The following is a 12,476-nucleotide window of genomic DNA, read 5'->3' as shown; positions in this document are numbered from 1 at the left end:
GGGGTGGGCTGGTGATATGGGCCAGGGAACCTCTGGACTGAGCTTTTCTTCAGAGAAGTGAAAAGGATGATAAAAAGGATAATTTTACTCTGTACGTCTTTTGTAGCTTTTCAGTTTAGCCAAAATTCAACTATTACAGGGATGGATACATCTCACACACCCTGCATGGTTGTTGCACCCTGAAAAGCAGCTCACCTCTTAGAAAGTAAGCAGCAGCCTACTTCCTTGACGGTGGGAAGGGTGGAACAGGAAGAAGCATGGTCAGCACGTAAATATCACGTGAAGGAAATTCACCACACAGGGAAAGGATTACAGATTTTGCGCTGTAAGAACAGCTCAGCCCCTCTGCAGAGGCATGGCAACAAAAACACTTGGAATCAGTTCTGTACTCTGGCTCAGAAGGAAATGAACTGCGACCAAGTTGGAAGTCATGCAAACAGAAATACAAAGAAATACACTTGAGCCCAGCTGGCTTGAATGTTGTCTTCCAGTGTGTACAGTGACAAGAGATTTCACCACTTTTAAGAAGCCTCAGAAAGAACAATCTCTTTAACTGTTCTCTATTATGAGAAATCATGGACTAGATGAGGATTGCAAGGAACTCGTAGCCCTGATGTTGTCAGGGACGTGATCTTGGATATTGCTTTTCTCTCAATGCTTTTATAACTGAACAGAAATAGCCTCAGTAACAATTCCTGTTTGAACTGTGACTCTCTCAAATAGCAGAAATAGATTAAAATGCTATGCTTTATATACGCTAGCTTCCACAGGCATCTCAGGAAGTTTTCAGCTTTCAATTTGCAAACTCCTGCAGGAATGAGAACACAAAGACTTAACTATTGTATTCTCTGATAAAAATGTATCCAAATCTAAAAGGTCAGATCTAAATATTGTTAAAATCAGGGGTGACTGGATGTAAGGTGTCTTTAGAATGCACCATTGATGTGTGTTGTGCTGTCCTTAGCAGAGTGCGCTATGGGACAGATGATCCACAAGACAGAAATAAATGCCTTGCCATATCAAACTTCCAATACAAAAAACCTCCCAACTCCCTCTAACGCAATTCAAAGAAGGATTGAATGGTATGCGGTAACTAGGTTGGTGGAATAGAGGAGGGTTTGCACAGATGTTTGGTGAGTCGAGGAGAACCCAACTAACAGAAAGGTTCCTCCAAACAGAAAGGCACAGTTACAACGCTCATAACGATTTGATCTTTGCTTCATGACACTACCGCTAAATCAAGATGTCTTGTATGCATCTCACTTATAGAGTGAATCAATCTTGATTTTCTTAAATTAACAACTTTTCTGAAACAATGGGTTAGAACGTGATATGTTAGCCTGTTAAATCCTCAGGAATAAGAGTCCCCTTCTGATGGAGAAAGTTTCAGCTATGATTTATTTCTAGACCATTAAGTATGCAATTATGATAGGGGAATTCCCACAACACTGTATAGAACACTTGATAGTTGGCTTGTTGCCACAGGATACAATCAGTGTTTTCAGAGAGCAGCAGATGAGAGCCCTAGCAAACTAGCTCCAAATCCAGCAATAACCCAATTTCTTGAAGAACGGGCAGAGAGTAAGCTTCAATTAGATCCACTGATCCACACAGGTTTCTTTTGAGGCCCTCCTACAAGATGAATTCCACATTCCATTTTGAGAATATCAGAATCAATCTAGTGCTCCTCCTCCATGTTTCCTTCCTCTGGTACATAAATAGTGCCAAACAAGATGTGTACAAGGGGAGAAATTAAATTTAGGAAAGCTATTTCTACTTCCTACTTCCTCTGTCAACTTAATGAGAAGTTAGTTCGCAAGTGACTTGCGCATATCCTGTTGCCAGCAGAAGTACAAGCTCGTCGTTCTTTTAACTCATCTTCACGTCTCTAAGTCCAGGTAATAAAAGCCAAGTGATTCCCAGCAAAACTAGGGCATCAAATGACTACCTAAACCAGAGAGATCAATGGGCTGACGTGCAATTAATTATTTTTAGCTAGTCTTAGAATGTACCTAGAACGAAATGGGACAATTAGTCAATAAGAGTGAACAGGAACTGACATTCTGAAAGAATACCTTCTTTTGTTACTGTCCAGGTAACTGAAGTTATTTGCACTTATTGAAGCAGCTGCTCATGAGTATCTTTGTTAGTTTCTACAGTTTTGAAAACTGATAAATCATATTAATGTTGCACAATATACTTTTATAATATTTGATTTTTAAAGAAACATTCTTTTCTCACTTGTGAAACTATGTCAAAAGCTTAGCTGTCAAACACAGCCCAGTTTCAACCACAGTGTAGAATCACAACTAAGCACAGTTAAGAAGTTTGATTCAGAAATTTGTCATTGATTTATGCTCCATGGGGTCAGTTGCTCTGGAAAATTGTGATTAGTTCCTGAACAGTATGAATCTTGAGAATCCATCCCTTGTGACAGCTCCTCACATAGAGAACACAGCAGGAAGAAAGAAGACCCGAGTGCAATATCGATGTACTGTTCCTACATGTGAAAGCTGGGTAAACGCTCAGAAACATATCAACAGTAAACAACATGGAATAACTCCAGAGCTGTAAAAGCCCGCTCCGTTCCAAAGTCAGAATATCAAAAAGTTTGCAGGTCTTGATTTTCTATTGTTTAGAATCTCGTGTAGTAATTGTGTTGTAATTTAAGTATGGTTTAAATTCACCCCAGATATTTTTGGAGTAGAATGCACGGTGGCTGGAATAAATTTGGCCAATGAAAAAGGGAAGAAAAAGGTTGTTTCACCTTAATTCTATTCCCAAAGGACTTCCTGAGTAATATTTTTTTTCCTGTACACATACATGGTTTGGTATTTTGAAGGGAGATCCTATTTACTGTTCTGTATTCTTGTCTATTCTATAGCGTATGACTCTACAATAAGTATGAGGAATTTTTTTTTTTAATCTTTGTTTTGACATTTCTTGTATTCCGAATTAAATAAACAAAAAGGGTTTGCATCATGTTAACAAATTACTCTGGGTGTTGCCATCGGCAGTGGAAAGTAAATAACATACTGTAACTGACAAGCAACAATTGTCAAGTTCCAAGGACAAAAGCAAAATTAACAGTAGGTGTTTCATAGAGTTTCTGGTTGGCTTCTCAGCCAAGGAACACCAACATGCCTTCACTGATTTCTGATGATCTGGCCATCCATTTCAGGAAACGTACACACAAAATCAAAAGGTATGAAGTACTGCAAAGATTTAGCTGTAAGGAAATACTCACTCTGCAAACAGTCAGCATTTAGGAGGTCTTGGCACTTCTCATGGCATTTGACACCACATTCGGTGCATCTCATGCCTTGTCTGGCTATGCCCCAAAGTAGACCTTCACATTCATAACAGTATGTAGGAGTTGTAGCTGTCCAAACTTCAAAATTATGAGGTGTAGTTGATGATATTGGATAGATCAAAGCCTGCAATGTCTTCTTGAAGACATGTATTTTCTGTTGGGTAAGGAAAAAAATAATAATAAAAAAAATAAAATCAAGATTTCGGTTGAAGTATTGTTTAATACACGTGGACTGGAGCTAAAGCATATTTCATTACACTTACAATGTTAAAAAATATGATAGAAGTACAAACTAATTTACAAAATACCGATTTACTCATTTTGCCTTGCACTTAGAAGACAAAAGAACTCTCAATGACCGTTTTGACTGATTATAGAAACAGGAGAGTTAAGTTGGAATCAGGTCAGTCAATTAACACAGTCCTATATATCTTTTGTATTTTAAGGCAGAAATTAAAAAAAATCATCAGCATTACATTCACGAATGCATTTTAAGTAACTACCTAACACATTACTTCTGAATATTTAAATACTTCCTACAGGAACTTAGGCACACTGCATAAAATGTACTTTGATTATACAGCACTATCGTCCTCATCAAATAAGAGTGGGCCAATTTTATGGTTCCATTTTGTCTATATTCCTATAATAGCATACTCATTCCTTTTTAAGCAACATGATGCTTTTAACCTACAAACAAGAATGATCCATACTCTCTAAAATCCATACCCGTTTCTTGGACTGTTTTGGCTTAGGACCCATGACCAGTTCTAGCGGGAGAACAATTACCAGCTATTCACTGATTAGTACTGCAAACAACCTGAAATCTCAGCTCCTTAGTGCTTAATATGGTGAAAACAAATTAGTCATTGAAGTTTTGTACATAAAACATAGGCTTATATGGACACAGTGATCTAGGTTTTTCATTTGAGCTTTGTTTTCAGGCACCCAGGTCTTCTAAGTCCAGTTCCCATTTATTGGGAATAAGAAAGACTCAGCTGCCTGTAGGCAGCACTTGGCACCACACAACAATGTGACCTCCCCCCCCCTCGCAACTGTACACATGGCTGCCATTAACGTATCAGAAGTTCTAGACCTGCTCCCTTATGAATAAACTGTTCCTTTTGAAAAGAAGAAACCACATTTAAAGAGGTAGCACACTGGGAAGTGGGATATTTCTGAAAGTCTGTCCTACCATCTCTCTTCATCTTGTGTATATATAATGCAAGACAGCTGTAATGCTGGCAGTGTAGCTGTAGAAAATTGGGGAACTACATTCTGGAATTTGTGTGGTTTGTCCATATAAGCTTCAACATCACTGCCGCAGTTCTGACAGCATAGAAAGCAAGGCTAACTTATTCAGCTAAGAATTTGTTAACATTCCCATAATTTTAATATTCAGCTGTGCTAAGTATATGCCAACTGCAAGATACTAGCCTCTGTAACAGCACGGTGATATGCTCTTGGGTTTATGTATCTGCATCTCCACTCAAACATGTGAGATATTCTGCTAATAATAAATTGCCTGACAAAAATTAGAATATTTTTTTTTGTCTGCGTATCTGCATAATGTTGCACAACCAGAGCCATCACTTAAAGGATTTTTGCTACCACAGGAAAACCGTTACCATGTAGCCCCAAATCTCCTGATTCGTAGGTTCAAGTACTACAAATAACAAACAGAAATGTTAAGTAGCTGAGGCTGCAACAGCTCGTATTGAAATTCACAGTTACATGCTAAAAACAGTATCTATTCATGAAGCCTGGACAAACAAACGTGGTCAGACATTTCTCAGACATTTGATCCCAGCACCTCTGAGAACACTAAGAAAAGAAGCTGATAGCAGGAATTTTTTTTACATTGAATTGCTCTCCAGGCTGCTTTCTTAGCCTATCCTAGAAAATTAGCCACCTAGTAACTCCCCTGAAAGCAAGCAAAGGTCTGCACTGGTTTGATTTGGCAGACCCTAAGAGGGACTGGGCTAGTCACGGCCATCTAACTCGGCAAACTTCATCTTTGTGCATTTCTCCACCCTCTGCCTCCCATGTCAAAGCTTACCGGCGATAGGGATCAGAAAGAAAACTTCAAAAACAACATAAAGTGAATTTATGCCGCTTGTTGAGGAATCACGTTTCTCAGAAACCACTGTCTCTTTGAAGATTCCTTTGCAGATTACGCTCTTGCACTCCTGAACTCTAGTAGGCTCAGTACAAACCCTGCCCTTTCACCCTATTCAGCTTCACCCTTTTTTCACAGTATAAATAATTTTAGAATTTTGCCAGTAACTTTTATCTATTTCTGAAATGACAGTAAGTAATGAAATGGCACAGCTCAACAGGCCTTGAAATAAACATCTGAGGGTAAATGAAGTTTGCAGCTGAAAGATACAATTTGTAGATTGGTTTTGCTGCTGAACATGATCTTTCCCCTGCTGGTAATAAAGCAAACTACAATAGTAAAGGAGAATTTTATTTATCTTACTGTCTAGAGGCTTTCATTCCTTATACACTTCTCTGTTTGAATGTATCTATTAAATGCATTCACTGAGCCCTGGGCATGGCAACATCTAGCACTGTTAATATATAGGAGGATTATTTAGTTATCTGCTTATCCTCCGAAGTGAAGTTTATTTCTGTCATATACTACTTGAGATACTTCTTCAATGTCATCAATTTATTATTTCCACAAACTTACAGTTCTGCCTCTTTGTTCCGCAAAGCATTTAAATGAATGCTCAACTGAAAGCACACATTTGAGCGTCACTGAAGTTAATATTTTGACACTGCTTAAAATGTCTTTGGATCAGTGCCTGGGAACATACAAACTCACTGTGTCATGAACGTGTTCTACCAGAAGGATCGCAATGGTGGGTGGCAAAGCTCAAAGCATTTAACCTCAGGTTTTAATTTTTGGAGTAAGTGATATTTAATAAAAGGCATTAGTTCAAAGAATTTCCATCCTGCATCTAATCAGCCAAATAACCTGCTTCCATTAGTCATTAATATTCCTTCCAGAAAAAGTTGAGGAAAAGTAAAAACCAGAAAAGCCTTAGTCAGAGGAATAACTTGCCCAAAGGAGATTTTCTTCCTTAACTCTCATCAGTGACTGCACTTCATTTGGTTTTGTGGAGAGAATCTGGAGAGTTCTTTTATGCCTGAAAATGTCTGTTCTTTTTGTTTTCAAATCTTGCTCTACTCAGTTTTGATGATGGCTTAGTGCATTAAGTTCTGCTGGCTACTTACAAGACCAAGTAGAAAAGTATTACCTTTCACTTGTTTTAAGTATCTTGCAAGTGGTTTTACTGGCTGTACCATTACATTTACCCTCGTAGTCACTTCCCTTCAGTATGTTTAGTGAGGGCTGGCATAAGACAGGCTTCCCTTATTCACCTGTTCTCTGAATTAGCTTTTTACATTTTCTCATCAAATGAGCTTTTAGGTATCTAAATTATATTTGCTGTCTGCCTTTAGACTTATGTTTTCATTAAAAGATTTCTTAAGAAATAGTTATTTCTGGAACACAATTTTTCACGTGGCATGGTTCAAATGGAGGCCAAAGAGAATAATGGCATAAAAAGACATTCAACTTATTTTTCCCGTTCCATTTCTTCTGAGCCGTACTTCATTAGTTTCTCCCGACTGACAGCAAGCATTGGCGAAATGCTTGCATTGAGCTGTCCACTGGGATTTGCTGCCTTTTTTTTTTTCCTCCTGAACAGTACCACTTAAGTCAGAACTTACAAGTGTAGTCTAAATTATTCCTTCTTGTCCTGCATTTGTTGGCAATTAATATTATCGCCAAAACTTGCACCTTTAGTCCTCCAAAGTCATAGTCTGGTAGTTTTTGCATGAGGGGAGGCATGTAAACGAATAGTTGAACTTGCATTTACTGTCATAAAATAAACTTATAAATTGTTTTATTTGTTTGTTTAGTAGCCATCTTTTAGTAAAGCATATAGAGTATCTTAGGGTTTTTTACCAAACTTAGATATTTTTGTAGCAGCTATAACATAGATGGAAAAAGTCTTTATTCTGCACCAATCGCACAGCATAAGTTTGTTCTCTATAGTTTTCCCTCAGCCTTTAACTTCTTTTTAAGATTACATAGTTCTCCTTCATTCTATCAACGTTTGTTGCTATTTTGGGATAGTAGAACAAAATAACTACTGCTTCTACTGAAAGATCATTTTAAACACCAGCTGTTTCCTACCTCATCAATCCATCCCTGAGCACTACCAATTTGTTTCTTTACGATTACCACATAAGCATAGAAAGTTCACAATAAATCAGAGAAGAGAGATGGATGTGTGTATACTTCTGCTATGGGTTTCAGTTCCCAGAATATCTGTCAAGATAGTCTTCTCTTCCATTCTTTGACTATGGAGCATAACAACAGCATAAGAAGAATTCAACACTTCCTACACTGAGGAAAAAAAATAATAAAAATAATGATATATTCTAGAAGGCTATGTTTGCACTAGCAATTTGAGGGACACGCAAGGGGCCTTTTATTTCTTCAAGTTAGTGCTTTTGCTTTGTCCAGCCATGTAAGTCTACTTGCATTACACGTCCAGTATTCCTAAAAAAAAATGGCACCTGTTGTCTTTTTGCTTAAAAGAAATTTCTTTTACAAAACCTAAGTGAAGTCAATAATGGAAACCAACACCACACAGGTTTTACTAGCTATGAGAATATGACTTTTCAAAAACTTTTCCTGGTCACTTGTACGAAGTGAGTATTTCTTCATCTAGAATCACATATTCTACTAACGGGAGTTACAATTACAAAGTCAAATAATGTCCCAGCCACCCATAAGGACTAGAGGGTGTAGGGGGGAAATTCACACAGAAACCTTCTTGCAGAGTCCTGTCACTCTAATTGTACTTATGGTGGGCTGAAGAGAGACAGATGCTGAAAGACTGCAGGTAAAACATGGTGCAGCTGGACAACTTAAAAATCAAATGTTTCCCCAAATAACTATTCTGTGAAACAGAGGTTTCTTGCTTAGTCTCTTCTGACTGTCATGGATGTGAGTCATCAGAAACAAACCTGGCCTTGTCACTGTGGATCAGGCAGCAAATTCCGCTCAAGATCCCTGAAAGTTCCTATGTGATAAAGAAAATGCTTATGCACTCATTTTTATCTAGCTTGGAGTGTCCATGGCCGAAATAATTTCTAAAGAGCTTTGAACAAAATGTTCTCTATTATTTAAATGACTTAAACCTGCCATTGAAAACACTTACCATTTCATCATTGTTTATGGAGGTCCGGATGAGCATGGCCATGGAAATACCAGATTTTCGAGCTGCAAGTGTCTGTTTAAAGCAAATGCAAAACTGTTAAAAATTGTGCTAGTAACACCAATTGTTTAATCTAACAGAAGGCAAGTAGTACTTGATTATGCTATTGGATTTAAGCGAAACTGTAGGAGTTACAAAAACTTTTAGTTAATGTTTGCAACACAAAACTTTTAAGGTTTCAGTACATAACACAAGCACACTTTCCATCATCATTACTGTTGCTTTCAGCAGTGCCTAGCTGAGCTGCCATTTCTAATATAAAACCTGTTATTCAGAGGCTTATGACTCAGTTTTTTTAAACCACAGGCTGTCACTGTTTTTCCGCTTTGCCAACCAAATTAATGTGGTACAAGGATAGGCATCCTGCCCTAATTCAGAAGCTGTCTGTGCCTGCAGCAACATAGGAGACCATTTTGCAATAGTCTTACAGTTCAAGTTGTCAGTCCAAATAACTTTTCGTAACTCACTGAGCATTTTTAAACTGTGTGTATGTCTATAAAATGCTACCTGTCTTAAATAAAAAGTCTTTAGGAAACCTAAAAGTAAGTTTTTCCTTAAAGACAATATTAATTCAGTATTACGAATAGCTACATGGAGAAATACTCTGGTTCTTGGAGGGCAAAAAAAGGCTGGAACTCTGTCTCAATCTGTCCTCTTTTGCCCACATGATGTTAAGTGTCTATGAACAGCTCCCACTTCCAAAGACTGCATCCTTGGCTGTAGAGGTGATCTCATTTGCTCTAGTAGAATATATACAAAGGCACACAATTATACCACCCACTAACCGTAAGTCTGTTGTTGCCTTTGTTGTGAAGATACAGATTTTCACCTTACTGTGAACTGGATCTTCTATAGTCCACCATTATACAGCTATGATAGCAAATGTTTCAATGATATTTTGCGGGTGACATTCTTATTTTTGTGAAATCCATATTGGGTCAGAAGCAATTTAGGCTTACATCAGCAGAGGAACTGCATCATTAAGCTTTGGATGGAGAGACAATTCAAACGTCTTCCCATTTTATAATTTTAAACGCTGACATAATTTAATTGGATTTTTTTTTAATGTAGAGATATTAAGACTGTTAATTTGAATTTAAAATGTTTACTTTCCCCTAAGAACATACCCATTCAATTTTCAATAAGTTTCCCTCGATAATAATTAAACTTGCAGATAGACACAAAATTATTAATCTTGTGAAACCAATTACAGGGTAAGAAGTCATCCTTGGCAAAGAAGTATTTGATTTGATTCCTCACTGTCCTATTACAGTTAATATGGGATGCAAAGAACGCCCCCTTTTCTTTTTTTTCTTATAAACTCTCAGCAGTTAACTAAGCCTATGCCATTAATTTGCTATCCATTTTCCCATACTGTTATTAATAAATAAGTAATTCTGTTTGCTTCTCTGTGATCATCTTTCCTTTCTATTTCTGCGAATATGGGAAATTCCATTGGTGTTTGCCAGTGAGATTGACAAAGTGACAGGAAAGATTAGACAGAGCCCAGGCTTTGCTTTTTCAAACTTTTTGTGACAAAACCTAACACTACAGGACCCACGTATCAGAGTGAGAAATAGCAAGCAAAAATGTGTTGGGAACATTAAAAAGACAAACAATTTTCATAATCAGTAGAGTTTTAGGTTTAAAAAGATTAATTCTAAAAGAACCCATCTTCTGATCCCTCTTGAAGCATAGGTTTCTTCTCAAAGTCTTGGAAAGTAGCCATTTACATTTACTAGCCTGCAGTATGTTAGTTTTATAGTTTTGACCTCTTATCTTCATGTCCCTTATACTTAGACAGTGATTTGATCCTTTTAGGTCTAAAATGCACAACCCCAGCCATTCCGGGCTATAGAGCAATACGGACTACTATCAGGGCAGGAATACAAAGGGCATAACAACATTAACCTTGAATATAGGGTAGTGAATGATACTGTGTTCTGTCCCCCAGCAATATATCAGTCGAAGTGCATCAGCCAGGCAGCAGAACTGCAGTTTCATGCTATCAGTATAAGTCAATGAACAGACACTATTTCCTGTGAGATAAAGGAAAGTAGGGAAGCAATTTTGACCCTGTCAAGTGTCCTTGAGGCCCAGTTCTCCCAAGGGCTACTCCTGGAATCATGTAGCTTAAGCATTTTTCTCCTTAATCAGAAACGTGTCTAAAATCGTAGTACAGTGTCCTATATAAGATTACAAAGCCTAATAGGAAACACATAATTAGGCTGTTCTTAATGAAGTGTTTGTCATGTTGGAAGGATAATAGACCAAAGTGATATCTAGAAGATTTGTGATGAACCGGTAAAGTTAAGAGTCATTACGGATTAAATTTACAGGGATTTTAGTTAAAAAAACACACAAAACACACTCACAAGGATTATTTCCATTTATGTATCACTGTCAGAATAAACCGCATCTTCAAGAGAAAGCCCATAAATAAAAGGTTGCTGTTCTGAAATACTGTTGTTGGTGATAAATCAACAGCTTGAAGCACTGAACAAAGACAGAACAGTGTCTGTTCTTAACGATGCAAAGAAGCAAGGGGGAGTGAGTATTTTGGAAAGAGAATGGGAAAAATGCTGCCAGATTCATTTATGGGAAACAAGATGACAGATTATGAATGTAGCAAAAAACTCTTCCCCCTTACTGCTCTTCTGTTTTTAAAGAGCAGCAAGGAAGAAAGGTAAGTGCAGCTAATCATCTGGAGCCTCCAGGAAAGAAGTCCAAATTGCCAGAGCATCAAAAGAACAGGGTGAGCAACAGGAACCCGGAGCCTTTCACTACTCTCCTTTAACGGGACACAAAACTTGTTCAGCAGTTTACACTTGCTTACTCTCTCAAACTGATGCGCAGATACAATCTCATGTCTTTCCTTATATGAGAGTTTGACCTGCAGAGTGTAAAGATCTCTATGGAGGTACTATTTCATCGTGAACATATGGACAAATTTATAAAACAAAAAGGGAAAAAAAAGAAACAGAGAAAAGATGATTAAGCAGAATATTGTCTATTTAATTGGTAAATGTTTTTCCAAGTCTCTGATACAGGACTTAAAATAACTTAGTCTCCTTTGCGCTTAAGTCCTTTTAGAGCCCATAATAACTTGTATCTACACTACCTAATGTATTACCTCAAAATTTGCCTTAGTAGCTTAAATAAATAAATTAATATAATAAGCAGTAATTCTAGCAAAAACATTGAAAAGTGGTAACCATAAGTAAAAGAGAATTACACTCATGGTACAATTAAAGGTTAAATGAAAAATTGTGTGGGTGAAAAAAGAGCCACCTGCCAAGATAAAACAAAAGCAAGCTGTGGTTTGAGCAGCTAAAGTAGGCAGGGAGGAAGGAGCAGTCAAGCTAATGTTTTGTACCTGTTCATGAATGCTGGTACTGCCATGCAATACTCATTCCTCTGGTTTTACAGAGGGTTTCTGTTTTCCTGATCATCTTTTGCTTCACTTTTTTTTTTTTTCTTTAAAAGAGTCTATAGACTGCTTTCACCAGGAAAAAAAAAAGTTGAAAACAAAATATTTGTTACCACTTTACAAATACTGTTATATTTCTAATGCGAAGTAAGAGTTACCCACTAGAGATGAATCTTACAAAAATACTCTTTTCAGCATATAAAGCTGCACAATTTCAGAACTCTTTCTCTTTGAGCAACTACAGTTAATTTATCACTCTAGGGATTTTGACTTTGTTATTTTGTGTCCTGGGTTGAGGTAAAATGGAACCAATTTTGTTCAGTAAATTACCTTCTTAGCTGGGCCTCTCTAACTACTGAAATTAACAGCATATTGTGCAGACAATGTTCACTCTCTCAGAGTGATAAGACCTATGTTTATAGTTGATGCCCAG

At 37.4% G+C, this 12,476-nt stretch overlaps 1 protein-coding gene across 1 annotated transcript in view; it reads right to left on the bottom strand.

The window, feature by feature from the left end:
• UNC13C (unc-13 homolog C (C. elegans)) overlaps positions 1-12,476 on the bottom strand; it is a 176,190-nt gene that overhangs the window by 118,190 nt on the left and 45,524 nt on the right. The window contains exons 6-7 of the mRNA XM_009885724.1: positions 8,557-8,628; positions 3,248-3,467 (exon numbers count right to left, since the gene is read on the bottom strand). Coding sequence (XP_009884026.1) covers positions 3,248-3,467; positions 8,557-8,628 — 292 coding nt within the window. The remainder of the gene's footprint in view (positions 1-3,247; positions 3,468-8,556; positions 8,629-12,476) is intronic.

This window comes from Charadrius vociferus, unplaced genomic scaffold, assembly GCF_000708025.1.
Source record: "Charadrius vociferus isolate BGI_N301 unplaced genomic scaffold, ASM70802v2 scaffold325, whole genome shotgun sequence".
In the NCBI taxonomy this organism is placed as follows: domain Eukaryota; kingdom Metazoa; phylum Chordata; class Aves; order Charadriiformes; family Charadriidae; genus Charadrius; species Charadrius vociferus.
The sequence above is the reverse complement of the archived record's forward strand: the minus strand, read 5'-3'. Positions and strand labels throughout refer to the sequence as shown.